The sequence below is a fragment of the Gorilla gorilla genome, chromosome 5 (genome assembly GCF_029281585.2).
Source record: "Gorilla gorilla gorilla isolate KB3781 chromosome 5, NHGRI_mGorGor1-v2.1_pri, whole genome shotgun sequence".
Taxonomy (NCBI): Eukaryota; Metazoa; Chordata; class Mammalia; order Primates; family Hominidae; genus Gorilla; species Gorilla gorilla.
The window spans coordinates 92,737,976-92,760,992 of NC_073229.2; the positions used below are offsets into that span (position 1 = coordinate 92,737,976).

The 23,017-nt window shown below is 38.1% G+C and overlaps 3 protein-coding genes across 8 annotated transcripts in view; 2 read left to right on the forward strand and 1 right to left on the reverse strand.

Annotated features, from left to right (window-relative positions):
• Positions 1-252: 252 nt before the first annotated feature.
• LOC109027130 (uncharacterized) lies at positions 253-13,265 on the reverse strand. 6 transcript variants are annotated; one of them, XR_010134280.1, is made up of 5 exons: positions 13,181-13,265; positions 12,348-12,946; positions 11,562-11,772; positions 8,024-8,102; positions 253-7,917 (listed from the first exon to the last, which is right to left on the reverse strand). XR_010134280.1 is itself a non-coding variant. In XM_055391487.1 (3 exons), exon 1 carries the CDS (start codon positions 12,889-12,891, stop codon positions 12,184-12,186), a length of 708 nt encoding a protein of 235 aa, XP_055247462.1. In that variant the 3' UTR covers positions 9,766-10,570; positions 11,699-11,772; positions 11,979-12,183. The 6 variants fall into 6 exon arrangements, 4 of the variants coding, with proteins under 4 accessions (XP_055247462.1, XP_055247464.1, XP_055247463.1 ...); XR_008681041.2 differs by having other exon boundaries at positions 256-7,917; positions 11,979-12,946; XM_055391487.1 differs by lacking the exons at positions 253-7,917; positions 8,024-8,102; positions 13,181-13,265 and adding an exon at positions 9,766-10,570 and having other exon boundaries at positions 11,699-11,772; positions 11,979-12,891.
• Positions 13,266-13,410: 145 nt separating this feature from the next.
• Positions 13,411-13,488, forward strand: LOC129534438 (uncharacterized). Its single transcript, XM_055391491.2, has one exon. The coding sequence runs from the start codon at positions 13,411-13,413 to the stop codon at positions 13,486-13,488; it is 78 nt and encodes a 25-aa protein (XP_055247466.1).
• Positions 13,489-16,178: 2,690 nt separating this feature from the next.
• The window catches only part of ADGRB3 (adhesion G protein-coupled receptor B3), a 755,063-nt gene continuing 748,224 nt past the window's right edge, over positions 16,179-23,017 (forward strand). Inside the window, exon 1 of the mRNA XM_019029897.4 lies at positions 16,179-16,935. Coding sequence (XP_018885442.1) covers positions 16,179-16,935 — 757 coding nt within the window. The remainder of the gene's footprint in view (positions 16,936-23,017) is intronic.

The following is a 23,017-nucleotide window of genomic DNA, read 5'->3' on the forward strand; positions in this document are numbered from 1 at the left end:
AGCCGAGATCACTCCACTGCACTCCATCCTGGCCCACAGGGTAAGACTCTGTCTCAGAAAAAAAAAAAAAAAAAAAAAAAAACCTTCAAGAAATTTTGTTTAAATATTAAAAGAAAATAAATTGCTGAAAATGCATAATATATATAAATCTTGTTAATTATGAAAATAATACAAGTCAGTCATTTGTATCAGTAGAAACCCTTGTTCTAAGATTTTTTTAAAAAAGGATATTAGAACGAGAGAAAGAAGCCCACATAAAGAAGGATAAAACAAGTAAAAAATTTCAAATGTGTAAAAATAACAGGAAGTGTGAAAAAAGTTCTGCCTTCATGGCACAGAATGTTTAATGATATAAGAAAACAAGAGAAAACATAACTCAGTTCCTGCTTTGATTCCATCTTCAATCAAAAAAGAATTATTTTTCACTTTGAAAGCATGGACCAACAATGTTTAAAAGTAAAATAATACCTGAGAAATCAAGAAAATGAAAGAATCCTTAGGTATGTTATCATTTTTTCAAATGTCCTGGTCTAGAAAAATTACATCACAGTATACTTAAAGAAAGTATAAGTGTTCTTATTAAAGTATTTCCAACTACGTTTGAAAAATCTTGGAAAATAGGTGGACACAGGAAACAAATAGTAGTAGGTGATAAATACAGGCTTTATTTTAAATGGGAAAAGAGGCTGAATTCTAGAAATCATGGTTTATTAAATTTAATAAACTTTAAATTTAATAGTGGTCTCTGTAAAAATTATGTAATATGTTACAGAATAGGTGGTTTGTGAATTTATAGAAAACAAAATGGGGATAAATAGAAACCAGCCTGGCTATACTAAGAAATAATACTATTAATCTAACAACTACTGCTAGGGATGTCACAGAGCAGAATGTTGTAAGCATAGTACATATGCTTCTTCTTCTTACAAGGTATTTGAAATAATCTCTCATGTTCCTGAAGAAAGGAAAGATAAATATGGATTGTTTGGTTAAATAACATTCTATAACAACTAAAAGGATCTCAATTAGTGAACTAGAAAAACAATATTTATCAAGTGCTGTCCAAAGGCTGATATTATGGGATAAGATAATATCCCTGCCCTCTAGAAGTTTGCATTATAATGGAGAAATGTTTCTAGTTGTATGTCACTGACACTATGTTGAAACAGTGGCCACTGACTTGGAAATCACTTCAGATATGCAGATGTCATTGATTATGGAATAATACCTAACATATTGGATGATAGAATCCAGCAAGAAGATGTCAATGAACAGAGTGTACACCACATATCACACATTCTTTAATATTCCTTTCATTGAGAATGGTGACTACATTAAGAACTAGAGATTTTTCAGCTCTCTCCCTCCCAGCCCAGCCCCCCTCCACCAGCACCTTGAAGCTGAACAAGCTTAGTGACTGTTTGACTAAGAATAATGTCAGATATGAATCTGTACCAATTTACAGACCTAGGTCTTAAGACACTGACAGATTTCTTTTCCTACATTTTCGAACACTGACTTATGAAAGACAGCTGCAATGCTGTGTGGAAGAGCAAGCAGCCCTATAGAATGGCCTGTGTAAAGAGGTACTACATCCCCTGTGTTACGGCTCCTACTGAGCCCCCAGCCAATAGCTAGTGCCAAATGCCAGTCACAGGTGGAGCTATCTTGGACATGGACCCTTCACACCCAGTTTATTCAAGATGACCCTGAAAGACAGTGTCAAAAGACAAGCTATTCCAACAGAAAAGGACTCCCCAGATTGCATATTTGTGAGACAAATAAATTGTTATTTTCTGTCGCCATGTTTTGTGTGTGTGTCTCTCTCTCCCTTCTCTCTCTCTCGCACACTGTCTCTCAAGCACACACACACACACATTTAAGATCACAAATTCAATTGTATAAAGTAATAAATAAACACTTAATTCTAAATGTAAATAAATATCTAGATCAATGTATTTTAACTAACTGTCACTTGAATATGAACCAGCAGTGCATACAGCAGATTCACTAACAGAGACTCTTATCCAGATCCAGTCATTCTCCTTATACCTAACCATTGACACGTTCTATTAATTTTGCCTCCAAAGGTCTCTTGGACACTTCTCTTCTTCATCCATACTGATGCCACCATTTTCACTTATGTAACAGTTTCCTGACTTGAATCTTCACATTCACTCTTACCTCTCTCAAATCGCTCCTCCGACTGAAATGAAAATTAGTTATTAAAATATGTAAATCTGAGTTAGTCTCTGTTTACAATCCTTTCAATCATATTATTATTATTACAAACACTCACTGATTTTTTTTTTTCCCTGAGATGTAGTTTTGCTCTTGTCGCCCATGCTGGCATGCAATGGCGCAATCTCAGCTCACTGCAACCTCTGCCTCCAGAGTACAAGTGATTCTCCTGCCTCAGCCTCCTGAGTAGCTGGGATTACAGGTGCCCACCACCAAGACCAGCTGATTTTTTATATTTTTAGTAGAGACGACGTTTCACCATGTTGGCCAGGCTGGTCTCGAACTCCTGACATCAGGTGATTCACCTGCCTCAGCTTCCCAAAGTGCTAGGATTACAGGCGTGAGCCACAGTGCCCTGCCAAGACTCACTGATTTTTATCCTAATATTTAGCAAACAATTTATCAGAAATGTTATCAATTGCCACTGACCTCTTTGTCCTTTTTATTCCCTCACCTTAACTTTCTTTACCTAGAATGTGTTCCACTTCCTTCTGCCTCAATTTTTTTGTACATTCTGTTCCCTTTGATGAGCATGACTAAATTTCGTTAGTATCCTTCGAATTGCTGGTCAACCGTTACGTATTCAGGTAAATAAATGTTCTCTGCCCTTCCATACTAGGGCATCCCCTCTGTTCCCACAAACAGACTCCACACCTCTCACAACTTCCTTTGTCTCTTCTCTGAGACATTTGACACACTTGCCATTAATAATTATCTGGTGGCTAGCTGTTCATTGGCTATCACTACAAATACAAGGCATTCATCAGAAGGGCAGGGACTCTGTGTTGTCATTTCAGTTTCCCAAACACCTTACAACTATCTTATATGGTGTAAGTGCTTATTAATTATGTGTTAAATATGTAAATGATCAGTTGACTTCAGGGATTTGGAAGCCTTATTCTCCTCATAGGAGACATTCATCATTGTAAATTCACAGTTTGGCTACATAGATGCTCCCTGTTTATTTCTCTGGATTGAAGAAATAAAGGTATTACAACCATGCTGAGCAGCTGAAATCTGGAGTATTTTGTTTAATTGTGGCATCAAAGAACTGTGACAAGCTAAGATAAAATCAATTGAAAACAGTCATAAAGATGAAAAGTCTGGAGACCATGTCACCTGAGAAATTTCTCAGGACATCAGGAATTTGGTACAGGGAAGAGAGAACTCTAGCTGAGTTTTTATGCAGGAATACGTGAGCTGTTGGAATAGATATTTCTCCAGTGGACACAACTAATACCCATATATAAGATTTATCATGTTGTTCAACCCATTTATTCACTAAAGACCTAGGAAGCACTCACCATGTGTCTTGCACTACTTTAGGCAGGAGTTTGTAATGATGGAGCTAACACACTCATAAAAAACAAAAAGATGAAGACCAATTAAATAAAAATTGGTAACTAGTAAAAAACAGATAGGCCCCAGTGTGTGATGTTACCATCCCTGTGTCCACGTGTTCTCCTTGTTCAACTCCCACTTATGAGTGAGAACATGCACACGTATATATCTATGTAACAAACCTGCACGTTTGCACATGTATCCCGGAACTTAAAGTATTTACCTGAGTAAAAAAACAAAACAAAACAGATAAGTACCTTGAAAGAGAACACAAGGAGAGATCACCATAGATTGGGTGGTTAAAAAAAAATTTAAAAAGCTCCAAAAAGGGAATTTTCAAGATGAAATCTGAGGCATGAGAAGCGGGCAGGTCAGGCCTATAAAGTTTCTCCTAGCAGTAGAAAAGGGGAAGTGTATTCCAGGTAGAATAATTCTGACATTGGAAGATTGTAAGGAGATAAAAATGTAGCGTCCTTGTGACTTAGAAAAAGGTGAATGTAGCTTGGGCATTATATGTAAGCGGAAGTGTGGCACAAGATGAAGTTAGAGAGAGGAGCGAGAATCAGATGAGGTAGGGCACTGTCGGTCACGATTAAAAGTTTGGATTTTATTATTTGTGCTACTTGAGAAGTACCTGGAATTAAAGTGTTTTTCCATTTGATTTTAAAGGGATACATTTTTGAAGTATAACTTATTAGAGATAGATTAACAAAGAATATTGAATGCCAGGTAGAAGAGACTAAGCAAAAACTACGTACTTCACACACACACACACAAAAGATAACAGTGAAAAAAGAACCAACTGGTTAGGTTTGAGATCTATGTATTGAAGTTATATCATGAGCTGAACTGTGCCCATCTCTGCACACCCCAACCCCATTTGAAGAGGCAGCAAGATGGCAGCCATGTGCAAGCCAGAGAAAGAGGCGCCAGAGGAACCAATCCAATATGGACCTTGATTTTAGACATCTAGCCTCCAAAACTGAAAAAAATAAATTTCTGTTGCTTAAACCACCCACATTGTGGAATTTTATTATGGCAGCCCTAGGAAACTTCTACAAAGTGGAACAGGCAATATTTGTCAAGGGATTAGATGTAGAGTGATAGAAAATTAGCAGCAGGTATCATTCCCATGTTTGCCAATGGAATAACTAGGTGGATAGGGATGCCATTTCCTGAAACAGAAAGACTGAGGGAAGAGCACATTTCTTTGGAGTAATCAGGAATTTTTCTTCAATTACCCCAAATCTGAGATGACTGTGAGGCATATTTAGTAGAGATATAAATCATGGCAGCTGATTATTTAAAAATATAGAGCTCAGAGGAGATATCCTTGTTAAAGGAATATACATGGGGTGTCTATTCATATATGTGTATGCACGTATGTACATATACATACTCATTAGGGAGTGGATTATTCACTCCCTATAATTCAATATTAGGGAGTGGATTAGATCACCGAAGGGGAGGTGGTAGAGAAATAAGGGAAGTACATCCAACACTTATCTCTAAAGCAGTCAGCATTTCAAGTTAATGTGGAAGAAGAACAAGCAAAAGACACTGAGAAGTGTCTCAGTGTCTTCACAGTGATCAGTGATGTAAAAGTACATCTGGGAGAGTATGATAAAACAGAAACGAAAATAGAAGTGGTTTCCAAAAGGAGGGCATTGCATTTAAAATGCTGCTGAAAGTTAGAGTAAGATGAGAAAAACATTTATCCCTTTAACTTGGCATCATGAAGGTCTTTAGTGATTTTTGACAAGATTTTTTTCAGTGGAATTGTGGGGGTGGAAGCCAGAATGGATTGAGTTGAGAAATGAGAGGGAGTCAGGAAGTGAACTGAATGTGATTGCTTTTTAAAAAAAGATTCATTATGAAGTGTATCTGAGAAACAGGTTGTTGGTCAGAAGTTTTTAGACAGGTAGTATTGCTATAAAATATGTATGCTGATGGAAGTGGTCCAGGAGAGACGGAGAGATTATTGGTGTGAGAGCCAATAGAAGTAATATCCAAGTTACCTGTGGAGGGGATGGCTCCTTAGATAAGAGCAGTATCTCCCTGGAGATAGGAAGACAGGAGAAAATGGGTGAAGGTACAATCATTTTAATGAATATAAGGTATTTTCCATCTAATCACATCTGTTTTATAAATAATGAATGAAAAAAGGTTATCACTTATCATTCAAGAGTTGAGGAGAAGCATTTTTAATGATCAAAGAAAAGTTACAAAATATTCATAGGGTGTAATAAAAGAGGGAGCTTATAAGTAACAGTCTGTGTGGTGAGATCATGAGAACCTGGTGACTATAACTTTACAGGGACATCTAACTGCCTGAGGGTGTGAATTTCTTCAGTAATGCTCTGCTGCATGGGTCCTGGATCAGGAAGGGCAGTTGTTCATCACAGTAAACGTGGTGATCCAGCCAGAAAAATGTTAAATAACTGAAGATTGTTGTAAGTAAATTATTATAACAATGGGCGTGGAATCCATGGGATATACATTAGTTACCTATATTTGCATAACAAATTATCCCCAAATTTAGCAGTTGGAAGCCACAAACATTCCTGATCTATAGTGTCTGTAGGTCAGGAATCCAGAAGCAGCTTAGCTGCTTGATTCTGGCTCAAGCCTGTCATGAAGTGGCAACCAAGATGTTGGCTGGGCTGCAGTCCTCTCAAGACTTGAATGAGGAAGCTTCCACTTCTGAGCTCACTCATGTGTCTTTTGACAGGCCTCAGAAGGCCAATCTCACATGGACTTCTCTATTTAGGGCTGTATGACAACATGGCACCTGGCTTACTGGCAAACAAATGCTCTAAGGAAGAGTAAAGGAGCTCCCAAGATGGAAAACACAGTCATTTTATATCTTAACATTCCATTGCTACTACCATATTCTGTTTGATAAAAGCAAATTTCTAAATCTAGCCCACATTCAAGAGAGAGACAATTACACAAGGACACACATATCAGGAAGTAGGGATCATTTGGGTCCATGTTAGAGGCTGCTTACCACAGAATATAAGGAGGAAAGTGAAGATAAGAGCAGAAATTGGTGGGAATCACTAATAATAAAAAAAAAGACCTGAATTTTGTGAAAGACTTGATTCCATGTGGTTACTTAGGAGGTGAGTTTATAAAAGCAGAAGGTTGTAATTGGAGAATTGAAACATTAAATTTTAAATACTGGAAGCAGTTTAGTCACTGGTTAGGCTTTTTAGTTAAAGACCACAGGGAACCTAGAACTAGAAATACCATTTGACCCAGCCATCCCATTACTGGGTATATACCCAAAGGACTATAAATCATGCTGCTATAAAGACACATGCACACGTATGTTTATTGCGGCACTATTCACAATAGCAAAGACTTGGAACCAACCCAAATGTCCAACAATGATAGACTGGATTAAGAAAATGTGGCACATATACACCATGGAATACTATGCAGCCATAAAAATGATGAGTTCATGTCCTTTGTAGGGACATGGATGAAATTGGAAATCATCATTCTCAGTAAACTACCACAAGAACAAAAAACCAAACACCGCATATTCTCACTCATAGGTGGGAATTGAACAATGAGAACACATGGACACAGGAAGGGGAACATCACACTCTGGGGCCTGTTATGGGGTGGGGGGAGTGGGGAGGGATAGCATTAGGAGATATACCTAATGCTAGATGACGAGTTAATGGGTGCAGCACACCAGCATGGCACATGTATACATATGTAACTAACCTGCACATTGTGCACATGGACCCTAAAACTTAAAGTATAATAATTAAAAAAAATAAAAGGAAATACACATATGCAAAAATAAAACATAAAAAAAAAGACCATAGGGAAATGTGGTTGAACTAGTAGGGAAACACACAGACACACACACACAGAAATAGAATGGAGAAGCTAGTGTGTCAGGATAAGACATCTGCATGGGAGCTGAAGTCATGAGAAGAGGAATGGAAGTCAGGTAGACAGGAAAACTGCCAGCCAGCAGCTAAAAGATTCCGTGAATGGAAACTATAACCTGGAGGAAGAGGTAAAGCTGCAAAGGCAGATGCCTTGATCTCTACAGAAAGGTGAGCATGAAAGTGAAATAAGGAGTACATATTTGAAACCAAAGGGGAGATTAAGGATACTGATTCTGCCACTGACCCATTTAATCAGGGTATGGAAGCAGCATACACATAAATTGCATCTGTTTGACACGGTTGGAAGAGACGCCATGTCTTCATAAAAGAGCAGGCTTCAGTCAAGGAAGTGGGTAGAGAATATTCTTCCTCTTGTTTGTTGGTATAAAAGAGCATGGAGATCCAGAAGGCAAAATGAGAGAATCTGCCAGGAAGAGAAATAGTGGAGATAAGTGGATCAGAATTGGTAGAAACAGGACTGAACATGAATAAATGTTCAGAAATAATAGGTAGTCCATAGACTTCAATACCTGGTGTTGATAAAGGTCAGCAGATGTTCTGTTCCTGGCAGCTTTAGTTATTGTCATCATTAATGATAAAGTGGGACTTCTGTCAAAGAAAAAAATTATCAGAGTGGGAGAGGAATAAAAATGGAAAGGACTGTCTGTACCTCAGAAGATGATAGCAAGGGAGAAAGGCAAAGCTAGTAAAACTATGGAGGTTTTCAAAATCGTGATAGAATAGAGAGGCATTTCCAACCTCTGAGTGGGAAAATTGTGATTCTTTCTAGTCTAGGATTTAATTGCATTTTTCTCTCACTGCTTCCATTTCTTGTGAGACACCTTCTGTTATTTAGAATATGTCAGGAAGAGCCTTAGACATTATTCAATCAAGCTCTTTTCTGTGAGATAACTGAAGTCCAGAGAATTCATAGCTTCTTGTCCTTAATGAGGTATATACTTAGTGTCAGTTTCGTGAGAAAAATGAAGAATCTTGATTTCTAGTATAATTGAAGTTTCAGGGATTAAAGATAATGGTGTAAGTATAGTAACTTTATATGAAAAAATAACTAGCTGAAAAAGGTCAGATTTGGGGGTGAATGTATGTTCGATTGCAAACACATATTTTGAGGTTTTAAAGTCCATATTTTCCAAGATACTTCTACAGCACACAAATATGACATTATGTGTTACCTACTTACAGCATTTCCTTATTATCACCAATGAAATCTTGAAAATTGATGGCCAAAAGTATTTACCGACTTTTTTTAAACTTGTATCGTTGTATAGGGAAATAATGATAAAAAATGGAAACCTGATGCAACTGGGATTTTTGTAACCTTGACTTTGCCTAGCATGGAATAGGACTACACTTGAACTAACCCAGGATAGCTGTTCTATGATATCTCCCTTAACCCCAAGTCTATCCCTTTATTTTTTAGTACTTCAATGTACTTTCTATTCTGGGATGTCCAAGTAGAAAATGACCAATTTGTTTTTTACTTAGAGACTAAAGGATATATAGCTTGGTTTCTGAGAGACTTCCTTTTTTAATAATAATAAAATAATAATAATAAACAGGAGGAGACAGAGGAGAAGAAGTTGTTTCACTTTATAGTAAATATGCTAATTTTAAGGATAAGTTCTCATAACAATGTAATCTTGTAATATTTTGATCATTTAATTAACATTCCAAAGCTTTGTGTATGAGTGTGTATATATATGTGTGTGTATATATATATGTGTACATATATGTGTATATATATATGTGTACATATATGTGTACATATATGTGTACATATATATGTGTATATATATGTGTATATATATGTGTGCATATATATATATATGGGAGATACTAAATACTAAATACTAAAAACTAAATACTAATACTAAATACTAAAAAATTAAGGCATATTTAACAAGAAATAACCTACAAACCTATCCATGCTTCTTAAAGCCTTACTGAAAATAACAAGTCACAGAGTTTAGAATGTGGTAATACAGTAATATCAGAAAAACTATGACAGAAAGAAGGAAAGAGAAAACACTTTCTAAAATTGAGTAAACATATTCTAGAAACATTCTTATTTGAGTATGAGAATTCTGCAAATGATACTGAATTTTAAGCAATGATCCTGGATTATAGGGTTATTCTCAAAGTAGAGGGACTAAACTTAGCACATACAGACAAAAAGATGAAACATAGAAATAAATCACACTTATAACCTCATCATTCCAAAGTAATCTTAATAAAATAATAACAGGAGAGATAAATTTGAAAGGCTTTAATATTAGATACCTGGATCAATTTAAAATGCCATACCAGACTATATTTTGATGTGCTAACACTGACCTCTCAATAGTTCTTCTGTAAATCAAGGAAACTTACGTAAGAATCAATTTATACAATTAATCTGGTAGTTTTGGAATTAAATGCATGACTTTATAAAAGAGAAATACAAAGCAATGTAGTGAAACTTCCCAAGCAAATATATGTGTATCAACTGAAATACACATATACATATCATATACATATATACACACACACACGTGTATGTGTACTTACAAATAATGCGTGCATACATATACATATGTATGTATAAAATATGTGTATATGTGTTTATATATGTAAACATAAATATAGACATAGACTTGTGAAAGAGACCAATGAAAGCAGATAATTATAATTTGAAATGGGGATTTTAATATGTATTCAGTCATAAAAGTGGACCAACATCAATAGAAAGGAAAGGACAGAGAGCTGAGGGTGTGTAAACTGCTGCTCTCTTTTTGCTGTTGGGTCAACATGTCAGCAATGCTTTCATATGGAGCATCTTGCAGACATGAAACAAGGTGGTTCCTCCTTGCTTTGCCTTTGGATTGTGCTGTTGTTAGTGTCCAGAGACCAGACTGTCCATATAGGGTTCTTTTTGTGATTCTTTATTATAATCCCCTGAGGAAGTCAGACGAGCCTGGGGTTACTGGAGACAGTGTCTTGCTTGGCATAGTTATCATCCACAAATCATCTGCTATAAATATATCTCAGCAGGATCATCATCAGGCCAGCTCAGTAGCCTGCAATTTATGAAGGTTATGAGAAACAATGTGAAGGGTGAGCGCTTTATTAAGGGTGGCTTTCTTTTCTGACCCTGCCCTGACTTCTACTTGAATATAAATGATCCTGGGAGTAAGTGATCCTTTCCATTTAGGATTTAGGCTTTTAAATTGTCCCTTTCAGCTGTTATTCTTATGCCACTGTGTCATGACTTTAAGAGTTTCTAAGAAACATCAAAATCACAGTGTTACAAGATAATACGAGAAATCACTAGATGCAAAATAGAGGTATAACTGAACCTCACATTGCATTCTTTCCTTTTTATGTATAAACCATCCAAAGCATTTTTTCCTCCGTTTTTATTCCACATCTGTCATACTTTTTTTTCCTCTGGATAAAGTAACAGAACTGACCAAATTGCCTTGCAAAAATCATAATTACGATCTCTAGGGAAGTTGAAATAAATAAAATGTTTTTCTCCTTTGTGTTGCTCAATGTTCTTTGTTTTTAAAAGAAAATGTGTTGCTTAAACGGTGTTTCAAAATTTGTTCTGGACATAAACCCTAATTATTTCCTTTTAACATTTCCTTAAATGAATAAAAAATATTGTAAAGAACCAAAATGACACAAAACCAAAATGCCACCCAGGCTGCTCTCTTGCTGGTGATTTGTTACTGGGAAAACAGTTAAAGCCTGCTGGGGAATTATTAACTGTTTCCCTTACAGTGTTTATCCCAGGCACTCGTTTAAGACGGGAAAGCCTTGAAGAGGGTCACTATATTAATATGCATTAATAAGTAAAGGACCAATTTTAATATTTCAAACAACTCCAGTGGATAACAGACCATAAACTTCCTGTTTTCACTATCAATCTCTTTTAAAATGGTGTTCTTGGCTATCCATAATCGCCCCAGGGGAGAGAAACAAGCGGAGGAAAAAAATGCAAGAGTGAGTGGAACAAATGATGGAAAATTGCTTTATTCAACTTCACCTGCCGCTCGAGAAACTCACCCTTACGAAGATTCCAGCACTTTATATGAATTACCCATTATGGTTTCTTCCCACCACATCACTGCACTATTTTAGCACTTGTTTTGCAAACCACCAACTGCGTTTACAAGTAGAAACATAATCAGGAGGCGAATGACCTTTTGTAGCATGTATCTGAAGCTGGTTTATCAGACACTTCGTCAGCCAACTGTCCAGGAGGCAAAATGACTATCTATGATGATAGATAGACAGACAGATAGATAGTTAGATTAAAAAGTGGGGAAACATCCCTTTTCCCTTTTTCCTTTCTATATAATCTGGTTGTTTCTCTTCACCCCTTTTCTCGCTTCTTCCCACCCCGTCCCCAAACCTGTTACTAGGGAAACTTGAAAAAGAATCAGATACATTAAGACTACAAAACGAAACAAAAGTTTAGACCCCGAAACCATGATTCCATTGCCAAGCAGAAAGCAATGCAAGAGCCCAACGTCGGTCGCCGCACCGCGATCCTGACAAAGCCTGTATGGAGCCAGAACAAATAAGATGTTAATTGCAGCCTCGCAGAGAAAAAAATACTATTGTTCCAGCCAGAGACACTCAGCAGCTCGGTAGCTGGGATGTGCCCCCTCCGCTGCGGACTGGATCAATTCTGAATCCCGGTACTGAAATGACAGCTCTCTGGCTGCGACAGGTCTGCGCTGAAAGAAAGAGAAAGACGATCAAGTCCAGCATTCACTTCCCACCCTTCAGAGTCGCCTTCCCATCCTCCGCACCCCCCTGCTTCGCCTCCCAGTGAGTTTCTCTTACAGTTGGTCGCCGCCAGCCCCAGCGGTGGGAACTGAGGATGCAAAAACCTCCCAGACGCAGAAAATACCGCTTTCGGGACGTGCTTGGGTTTGAGTAGCCGTGACGTGCAGGCGCACCGCGGCCCTGGCTGGAGCTCCGTGGAGCCCCCCTCCCGCCAGCCTCTCCCCCGCCCTCCCGCCGGGACTCCCTCCTCTCCCACCCCGCGGCTCCCCTCGCCTTCTCTCTCACACACCCGCCCGCGCCCCCGGCAGGCAGAACTCCAGGAAGTCGCAGCGGCCACGCCGCGCGAGCCGAGCCTCTGGCGGGCGGCGGGGCGCACCGCAGCTGTGCATAAGAGGGGAGCGCGGCACCCGGGACGCGCGCGCACACGAGCACGCGGGAGGCCGCCGCGCGGACGCGCTCCCGGGACACGCGCACCCGCCGCGCGCGCGCCCAAGGGAGAGCGAGCACCGCGCGCCGGCGCGCACACCCGAGACAGAGCTTTACTATCTCGCTCCCTCTCGCGCCTCCCTCCTCGCTGGGCATTCAAACAGCTTTCCGACATCACCAGCCAAGGATTTTTTCCCCCCTCTCCTTAGTCGCCGTCCGTCCATCAGTACCTGCAGGGGGGAGGAGGAGGAGGGAGGAAAGCGGAAAGAGGAAAAAGCATAAGCTTGAGCCTTCCGATCCGACCACGAATACTCCCGTAATAAACCCACCGCCCCAACAAATCTGCCATAGCAGCCGCCGCCGCCGCCGGTCACTTCTCGTCTCAGCGCTTTCTTTGCTTCTTGGCTAATCGGTTTGTTGGGGGTAGCTTTTATGAAACAAATCTTTGCTCTTAAGCCACTTACATTTTGGGGGGTTCCTTAGAGTCTCCCTTGGGGGGGCTTCTCCCTCCCTTTAGCCCCCCTCGGTTTGGAGGTTGGATACAGTTGGATACGGCGCAAGGTTCTGGGCTCCTGCTGGCTTTTTTTTCCTCTCTCTCATCGACCCCCCTTTGGTTCCCACCCCCCATCTTTTGCTTTTCGTATGTATGCGTTTTTAAAAATAAATCCTGATTTTGGAAGCTGAGCCGGGGAAAATGGGCAACGGTGATTGGGACCGAAGGGGAGTCTCTCCGTCACTGTTGCTGGGACGCGTGCCTGTGCTGGTGTCTTAGAGCAAGAGCCTCCCTGAGCTTTCGGAGTGGAAGGTAAGGAAGGGGGTCCAGGGGTCACCTTTTCTCTGCCGGGGGTCGCCACCGTGGAGCTTTGGGCTTAATGTTTGAGAAGGGAGGAAAATGAAAGGAAAGGCTGTTGCTGGCGGATGGGGAGGCTGTGAGCAGATCCGACTGTCTGCATTTACTTAAACGCCGCAGTTGAAAAGTTAGAGAAGTCTGGTTTTCAAGAGACGTGCTGGGTCTGAAGGAATAAGCGGAGAGACCTAGAAAATCTGGCAGTTTTGTGTGATTGGGGTAATTTTATGAGGGGAAAATTTTAGGTTAAAAGGAAGTTAAGGCAGTGGGTCTTCTATTGGGGGGAAAAATCTGTGGAGTGATGGCGCCGTCTATGTTCGACTAAACTAAAGTGTCACCCAGAAAATCAGTTTTGAGAATAGCTAAACTCAATGCTGGTTTGCTTCTCAGCAAGAGATAAATAAATAAATAAATAAAACATCCTTGACACCTCTGTGGCCAGCCTTTGCCCCCGCCCCCACCCCTTCTTTAAGAGGGAAACACGGCTTTTTGAACGGGCCCTGCAGTCCAAAGGGGGGTGAGGGTAATGATTTATTTTTTATTATTTAGAACAAAACAAGACTGTGTACTCCAGACTGATTAAAAATAAAGAGCATTATATTGAGTGCGCTCTCTTGAGCAGGCATTAAAGTGAATTCAGAGCTATTTCCTCACTCTCTGATCATTGATGAGCACGGCATTGCAGACCTGCACTGTCAAATAAATGAAAGCAAAAGTACCAATTTCATTAGGAAAAGACATACGACCTCTTTTTGAGTTCCTGATTATAAAATGAAGTCCCCTTTCATGGATGGAATTCCTAATTTAGACACTTATTGTCACATTGGCTCTCAACGCCTACACTCTATCCTGAAGAACACTGCGCAGACCTGCATTGCCTGCAAAGTGCAACACCAAAAAAAAAAAAAAAAAAAAAAAGGAAATTATTTCCAGAATTTCTTACAACTTTCTCTGTTTTTTTTTTTTAACCTTTAAATGCTCATTGGCTTTATTTTCTCATGAAGAAAATGCATTATTCATTGAGCTATTTGCTTGAAACAGAGAACACTGTTTTGATGGTCCCAGCAGTTCTGATGTTATTTTAAACTGCTGCTATATAGAGATTTAGAGTTGGGGCTGTGTTTGCCTATATCAAGACATAGAATTTGAATTATAATCTGGAAAATGCAGATCTATCTTCAGGGACTTCGGTCACTGGATTTGGTGTGCATGCGTTGGTGTGTGTTATGCAATGGGAAGGAAGAGGGTTTTATCCTTTGGTTCAGAGAAGACCCAGGCAAAGGCATGAAAACTCTTAACTATCTATATGTCTGTATGTCTGTCTCTGTTTACAGAACAGTGGAAGAGACTGCAGCCTAAAGACTTTTAAAATTAACTTGGCATCACTTTTATCAGCTCAAAGGCTAAACAAACAAACAAAAGCAGTGTCATTTATTCTAAGAAATAACTTCTTAAAGGTTAAAGCTGAAAAATATTCAAGTTATTTTTGGATAACAACTTACAGAGGTAAATATAACCAAGGACTACTTTATTATCCAAAGCCAGGGTTGAAATTAAAAAAGAAAAGAAAAGAGGAGCTTTGGAGTTGTTGTTGGAAAGGGAGCAATTCAATAATTGAAATCTGCTAGGAACAAAAATGTTAATGTATTTTATTACCATGTGTAAGCCTTAAATTACAGTTGATAAGATAATTTTTCAAAAATTAAAAGACTGAAACCAGCTCAGTTACTATGGTTCTGGATTTTTTTTTTTAACTGATATCACCTTTGGATACAGATACTAATACAGTGATCTACTTTATGTACCCCAAAAGGGCATGTCACATTGAAATGACTGCCTTAAATCCTGGTTCTCAATAGTGATGTTGAACAACAAGTCTCCCCTATGTATTTATCCATCTATGCCCTTTCTCAAATGATGGTTTTAAAATTAACTAATCCACATGAATGCCCATGTTTTTGCAAAGGAATTTCTGAGCAGTTCACATGGTGGCCCCTGCAAAGGCAAGTGGGGCATTTGGGAGATGATGTTCCATCTGTAATAAATTATTATTTGTGCTTTTAAAATTGTGTCCATAATTTATCATCATTACTTTTCACATTTAAGAGAAGAGAAATAATGTGATGACAGCTGTTCCCAGATTATCAGATTAGATTTTGTATGATGGTGTTTACCGCAGACAGAGGACAGAGAGAGAAAAGGTTGTATAGACTATAGACTGATTAATACTATTTCGACAATTAACATTTACATTATGACGTTTTAAAACTCCATGTTTTCCCTTTTCATTCGATAGAATGATAATGGACGTGGAGGATATCCTAGTAGATAAGTTAGGGCATTCCTATTAATAATCTATTAAATGTTATTTTTACATTGAATGTTGCGAATTTGACCATTGTGAATGGCCACATGAGGGCGCTGTTCACACAGCAACAGATAATTTTCCTGTGTTATAAAATAAAAATTACCTGCCCTTCTTTTAAAAAGGGCTTTTTACTGAAATCTTGAAAACAGCTGGCTGTAATATTGAAAGGATTTTATTTTCTCAATGCACGTAGATTCCTACTTGCATTTTACTTTCATTGCCATTTTTACAGGCCAAATGACATAGGATGAAGGCTGTTCGTAACCTGCTGATTTATATATTTTCCACCTATCTCCTGGTTATGTTTGGATTTAATGCTGCCCAAGACTTCTGGTGTTCAACTTTGGTGAAGGGAGTCATTTATGGATCGTATTCTGTAAGTGAAATGTTTCCTAAAAACTTTACAAACTGCACTTGGACGCTGGAAAATCCAGATCCAACCAAATATAGCATTTACCTGAAATTTTCCAAAAAGGACCTTAGCTGCTCTAACTTTTCACTCCTGGCTTATCAGTTTGATCATTTTTCCCATGAAAAAATAAAGGATCTTTTAAGAAAGAATCATTCTATAATGCAACTCTGCAATTCCAAGAATGCTTTCGTTTTTCTACAGTATGATAAAAATTTTATTCAAATACGTCGAGTATTTCCAACTAATTTCCCAGGATTACAGAAAAAAGGGGAAGAAGATCAGAAATCTTTTTTTGAGTTTTTGGTATTGAACAAGGTCAGCCCAAGCCAGTTTGGTTGCCATGTATTATGTACTTGGTTGGAGAGCTGCTTAAAATCAGAAAATGGGAGAACAGAGTCATGTGGGATCATGTATACAAAATGCACCTGCCCTCAGCATTTGGGAGAGTGGGGGATCGACGACCAGTCGCTGGTTTTGTTAAATAACGTGGTGTTACCCCTGAATGAGCAGACAGAGGGCTGCCTGACCCAGGAGCTGCAAACCACCCAAGTCTGCAATCTTACCAGGGAGGCCAAGCGACCACCCAAAGAAGGTAAGTGCCAAACAGAGGGGAAGGTGAGTGGGGGAGCACTTTTGGGGGATGGAGTTAAAACGTGCTGTTTCAACACACAGGCCTAATTATTTATCCTTTATTGTCACTTTTTGATTCATTTGATTTGTGCTATTCACTGATAAAGGTCTCTTGAGCTAGTTTTAGGTTTCAAGGTTTTAGAGATAGGGCGGTGAGGACTGGATAGCTCAGCAGCATGCGCTGGAAGTGAGGGTGGAATTTTCAGGAGAAAGATGCAGAAACCTAGAGCCAGCTTGCACTAGAGATTGGTGAGGAGGGAGAGGGGTGTCTTTATTCAGGCTGCAGCCCCTCGTGGTGACACACACACGCTCCACCTGTGAAGTGGATTTATAGACATCTCCCTTCTGCTCCAGCCCAGCAAAACGTCCACTTTACTTCCTCTCTCCTATCCCCACGGAGTCCTTCCCTCTCACTCCCCACCCATTTCCAGGTTTGATCTTGGGGCATCTTGACTAAAAGGTGGTGCAAACTTAATAGCTTGCCTGTTTGGACCAAATGACTTCCTGACACATGAAGGCAGGTGTACCCCCCTTCTCCCCTGGTCTGGAATTTTATTTGAGGTGCTTGCGCAAAAATCTCGCACGCTTGCTCTTTCTTGGGTCAGAAGGAACTCACTAGAAGCGCAAACTCTCCAGGTCTTTTGGTTCTGGAGTCACCTGAGGACGGGGTGGAGGGGTGCAATGAAAACACATAGTCATCCTTTAAGACCCCATCCGCCTCTTGAGAGTGAATTTTTGCCTTTATCTTCTTAGTCCCCGGTTGACGTACGCGAAGAGAGGGAATGTCTCAGAGCTAGCTGGGGGAAGGAGGGGGAGGAAGTGCAACGGAAATGCGGAAGAAAAAGAAAGTACAGGAATGATTTATAGTTTTCACCCAATCCCCAGTGGGGGAGCTACCAGAGGATTTGAGATTGTGATTATGTTTAATAATGCAAGAAAGCGTGACATATTTTGAGAAAATGACTTTTGTTGTTTGGAAGGTTAATGGATGTTGTGTTCCACTCCTTTAAGGACACTGCTTATACATATTAGTTCTTGCTTCCCAATCCTGCAACCAGAGAGTGTGTTGATTTCTTATGCAGGGAATGTTTTCTGATTGCCACAAAGATCCCAGTCTGTGGAAAGGGACAGCCAAACTCCAGTCGCCAAGCTCCAGCCCCTCTTTCCTTTTCCTCAACCAACAGAAGTTGTCTTTGTGGCCAATATAAAATTGACACGTTGTTGGAGAATTTTCTTTAAGGGTAGCCAAGGCTTTGTAAGGGGAAGTGGAGGGATGGAGAACCGAAATAGCCTAATGCTATTTCTCTGCTGGCTGCAATTTAAGGGATGGGAATTATGGAAGAGCAATGGTAGGAGAGGAAAAGACCTGTTAGAAAATGAATGCAGACTAATGGCAGTGAGAGAGGGGTGAAAACCTTAAAGATTTCTGCAGGTCAGTGTTTCACTATCAGCTGTGACTGAAGAAAACAAAGTGGTTTTAAATTACAGGAGTTATTTTCTGTAGTAAAAAATCCCAGAGAAGCATTTGCAACTGCAGGGATGGTATTTAACACCATTTAAAACTAATTAGTGTCCCCTAGAATAAGAAGCTACAGTACACACAAAAAAATGTGATGTTACAACCTGGCTAATAAACCATTAACGTAGGAAGCTGGTTTTTGTTTGTTTTACTGTTGTTTTAATACAGTTTAGAAAATCTGTTTCTTCAATGGTTAAATTTCTATCATAAAATTGAGTACTGACGACAGTGGAGAGTGAATTCAGTGTCACAACTCTTTTATATGAAAGGTGGTAAGTGACAAAAACAAAGTTGTCGTGTGCGCATTAAGCATGATTTTCAAAGATTTTTTGATCATGGTCCCGAGATGTGGGTTAAGATAATGCTGGGATTTACAGAAGCTACTAGATAGCCATTTGTTTTGTAAGTGAAGACAAATAAGAGTGATTTTAGACAGCAGATGTATAAATCATGGGAGACAAATTGTATATTGTCATTAATTCACTGGCAAAATGAAAAAGAAATACCTTCACTGACAAATATACTTACATTTAAAGTGCAGTATGATGTTAATAGAGTTGAACTAGAAAAAGTTTGTATCATAGGGGAACAACATATGCTATGTCAGTAGAAGCGCATAGTCTCTATTCTGTACATTCTGAATTTGTGTTCTTTGTTTAGGTATTCTGAGTTCAGAAAGGTAAGGATAAGTAATTATTGATGACACAATTGTAGGTGATGTATTTGTTAAGTAATTCTTACAAAATACATGTACCACTCTTTACCCCAGTTAAATAATCTCTTTTTGGTTAGGCTACGTTGTAGGAAAGGAATGTGAAAATCTATTGACCTTTGATTTAATCAAATTTAAGCAAAGTATATTCTATCTTCAATATTTGATATTAATGATATATAAAATACTAATAAATAATTATTTAATACCATTTTAAATAAACTACCATATAATGACATAGAGCTTGAGGTTAATCATTACATATAGCTGTGCTAATCATATCTCATTTTATTCCAGAGTGTGATTTTATATGATAACATGAAATTCCAGCTTTTAAAATTGGGTTTTAAAAATTCCACTTATATTTTATATTACTTGGTGTTTTCCATTTCCTATTAAAAAAGGTTGTCTCTTAAGTCAGCAGAGGAATAAATACAAGATTACTCTCCTTTGACTCCCATTTTATTCACTAATAAATACTGACTCAGAAGGCCTGCCTGGAGTAGAAATATCTTCAACGTGTATTGTACCATAGAAGTGGCACAAATTCGAAGAGTCTTCACGCTTAGTAGATGTGATTCCAGATTGTTTTGTGTAATACTGATGGTGATAGCAAAGATATATCAAATGTTGAATATTTTGAGTCTGTCCACTGGTATTATGACATAATATTTGGTATTTATTATTGAAAAACAATAGACTCTCAGGAGTGGGATGCCTACTTTGAGATAGGATTTATGCTAGAACCTTCTTTAATAATATATTCATGTACTGAAAAATTTCATAGCCAGAAAACAACGGCAAGAAAACTATTGCTGTTTTTAGTGACACCAACAATTACAGATGTTATCTTGAATATATCATACAAAGTAAATTATTTGACTAATGCTTCATTAAAGTATTACATTTGAGTACATTTTTAAAATTTCTTGTTTAAGATCATATTTGACATATTTGGGGGTATCATGTGATTATAGAAACTTAGTTATTTCCCTAATTTTTATATGAAATTGTGAAAGCCAACTAAGTTAACAAAATGAAGCCTTTTTGTTTTCCAAATAAAAATGTCTTATTTCAGACAGCTTTTTAAAAACCTCTTAACATATAATGGCTATAACTTTAAAAAAAAACCCAAATAACATTATGGTTTACCAGTTTTTAGGTACAAGTCTGGAGAAAGACTGGTATTTATTAACAAAGTCATCTTTAATTGTCCTGAGGTCTTTACTATGGTTTATAGGACTCTTTTGCTGAAGATAATTCTGGACTATATAGCTGAGATATAAAATGTGGAATAAAAATATCTTATTTCTTACCACTTCATTTATAATAAATGATTAAAACAGTTTGGCAGAAAAATTCCACACCAGGATATCTAAATCACGTAATAAGCCTTAATGGAATCTTTGTTTCTTACTGACATCAAGACATCAATGGTGCTACTTATGTGAAAGGAAATTGGGATCTCTGTATAGATTCCAGGAAATCTGAACACACACACTCATTTGTCTTTCTACTCTGCCTTTGCTAATCCTTGATATTCTACTCTCCAAAGGAAGTCTCACCATAGGCCTGTGTAGACTTTAGCTCATGCCTGCGTGTGTATGTGTTGTCATTTTTAGGGACATATTTGCAATCTAAAGTGATTTGAGTCTATGTCAGTTTAATTGTCCCCATTTCTTTTTGCCTTTGTTCTGTTTGCCCTCAGATAACTTTAGGAGTCATCATTCACCTTTCTCTTTACACTCTTTTCATCTTCCTTTTTTTTTTTTTTTTTTCGTATGTCACTGCCAGGATGCCATACTCTATCAGAATGCAGAACGATTTACTGAATCTGTTGTTCCTTGAAGAAACAGCCTGACAGTTTGCCCTGTCCCTTTGCTGGATCCCACAGACCTTTGCACATACTGTACTTCTTTTCTAGCATTCACCATATTGCAGCCTGATTTTACATCAATATTTTCATCTCAGCTGGTCGCAGTGTCTTGCACCTGTAATCCCAGCACTTTGGGAGGCCGAAGCGGGTGGACCATGAGGTCAGGAGTTCAAGCCCAGCCTGGCCAAGATGGTGAAACCACCTTCTCTACTAAAAATACAAAAATTAGCCGGGCGTGGTGGTGGCAGCCTGTAATCCCAGCTACTCAGGAGGCCGAGGTAGAGAATTGCTTGAACCCTGGAGGCAGAGGTTGCAGTGAGCCGAGATCGCACCACTGCACTCCAGCCTGGGTAACAGAGCAAGACTCTGTCGGAAAAAAAAAAAAAAAAAAATTCCATCTAACTCTACCAGACTGAGTTCTTCAAGTAAAATAAAAACAAAAAACAAACAAACAAACAAAAAACAAAAAAAAAACCTGAGGCTTTCAATTATCCAGCACACTCTGAACATGGTTTTAGTGAATATTGGTTGAAATGAATGTGAAATAAATGAAACAAAAAAACTCAGTAGGAAAGACAGCAATAAATAGGTTACAATAAAAAGAACAGAAGTACATGACTTTGGGAAAGCATCCATCTTTTACTTACACCTTTATTAGGGGAAGATTGCTATTATTTTTATAATTTCCAATTTTATTAATGCATTATTCATGTCAGTTCCTGATCACCAAGGTGTTATTTAAAAAGTTTTTAAAATAACAAGAAGGACTTACTAACAAACATTCTTAATTATTTATATGTTTATTTTAAAATGTCAATGATAAATAGAACTTGCTATGTATGCCCATCTAGAAAAAAAATGGTAAGAAAATTTGCCATTTTCTATCTCTTTATTTGACTTCATTTCTCTCTCTGTTTCTCTTTTCTGGCCCTAGCGTTACTTGTACAGTAATGACATTTTGCAAATCCTCTCCTCCACACTTTGAAGATAAACATAAGCTGTCTTTCCAAGAAATAGAAAAGACTATTTATACATCAGTTTCAGTGTTACTGTTATTCACTCTTGATTATGATCTATGTTAGTGATGGAATATTATTAAAATTATAGGCCTGGTCAAGTATAACAAAATGCCACAATTATTCCGTTTGCCATCTTAGAATTTCGCCAATTAAGGAGTAGTTCATATATGTAGCAATTAAAGAAAGAAAACTCTATTACATGGTAGCATATTTTTTGTAGACAATAGATTTAACATATTAAGAGGGGTGCGAACACTTAAGTGCATTTGTTTGTATGTATACAATGTATACACACATGTGCCAACATATGTGTTTCAGAGGATTTTTACAACAGCTGTAGATTAATGTACTTCAAGTTCATTTTCTATCAAAATCGAGATAGGAATTTTACTTCTCTTAAAATCCAGCTTTTTGCATGTTTTCTTTTACTTCCTTTCCTAATAGAAGCAATTTTATTGTTAAGCTGATTTTTTTCATATATCTAATTTATAAATCATAGTTTTTCTTTAGGCTCAGTCTGGTATGTATTACCTATAAAAGCAGTCTGGCCCTTGGAAAAGAAATCAGTGTTCATTTAAAAATAAGATTTTGTAATTTTTTTTTCTAAATTGTATATATTGGGTTTTAAGATCATGAACCAAAGAGAGCTGAGTTTTAATTTGCTGTTCCTTATAATGGCTACTACTCTATATTATCACTTTCTTCTTTTCAGAGTAGGCTAGTAATGCTTATTTCTCAGGGTACAGGAGGATAAGAAATGACATCATGTATGAAAAAAATTAATAAAATTAATGACTTGGAATATTTCAGCTCCTGTCAGTGCCTGTGGAAATTTCTTCCCGATTCAATTAACTAATAAGAAATCAGAGATAATACTTTTTTCTAGGTGTGTCACTTCCTTGAAATGAGAAGCATGAT

Coding starts and splice junctions, on each gene's coding strand:
- LOC109027130 (XM_055391487.1), bottom strand. CDS start 12,891: ATGTCGGAAAGCTGTTTGAATGCCCAGCGAGGAGGGAGGCGCGAGAGG.
- LOC129534438 (XM_055391491.2), top strand. CDS start 13,411: ATGGGCAACGGTGATTGGGACCGAAGGGGAGTCTCTCCGTCACTGTTG.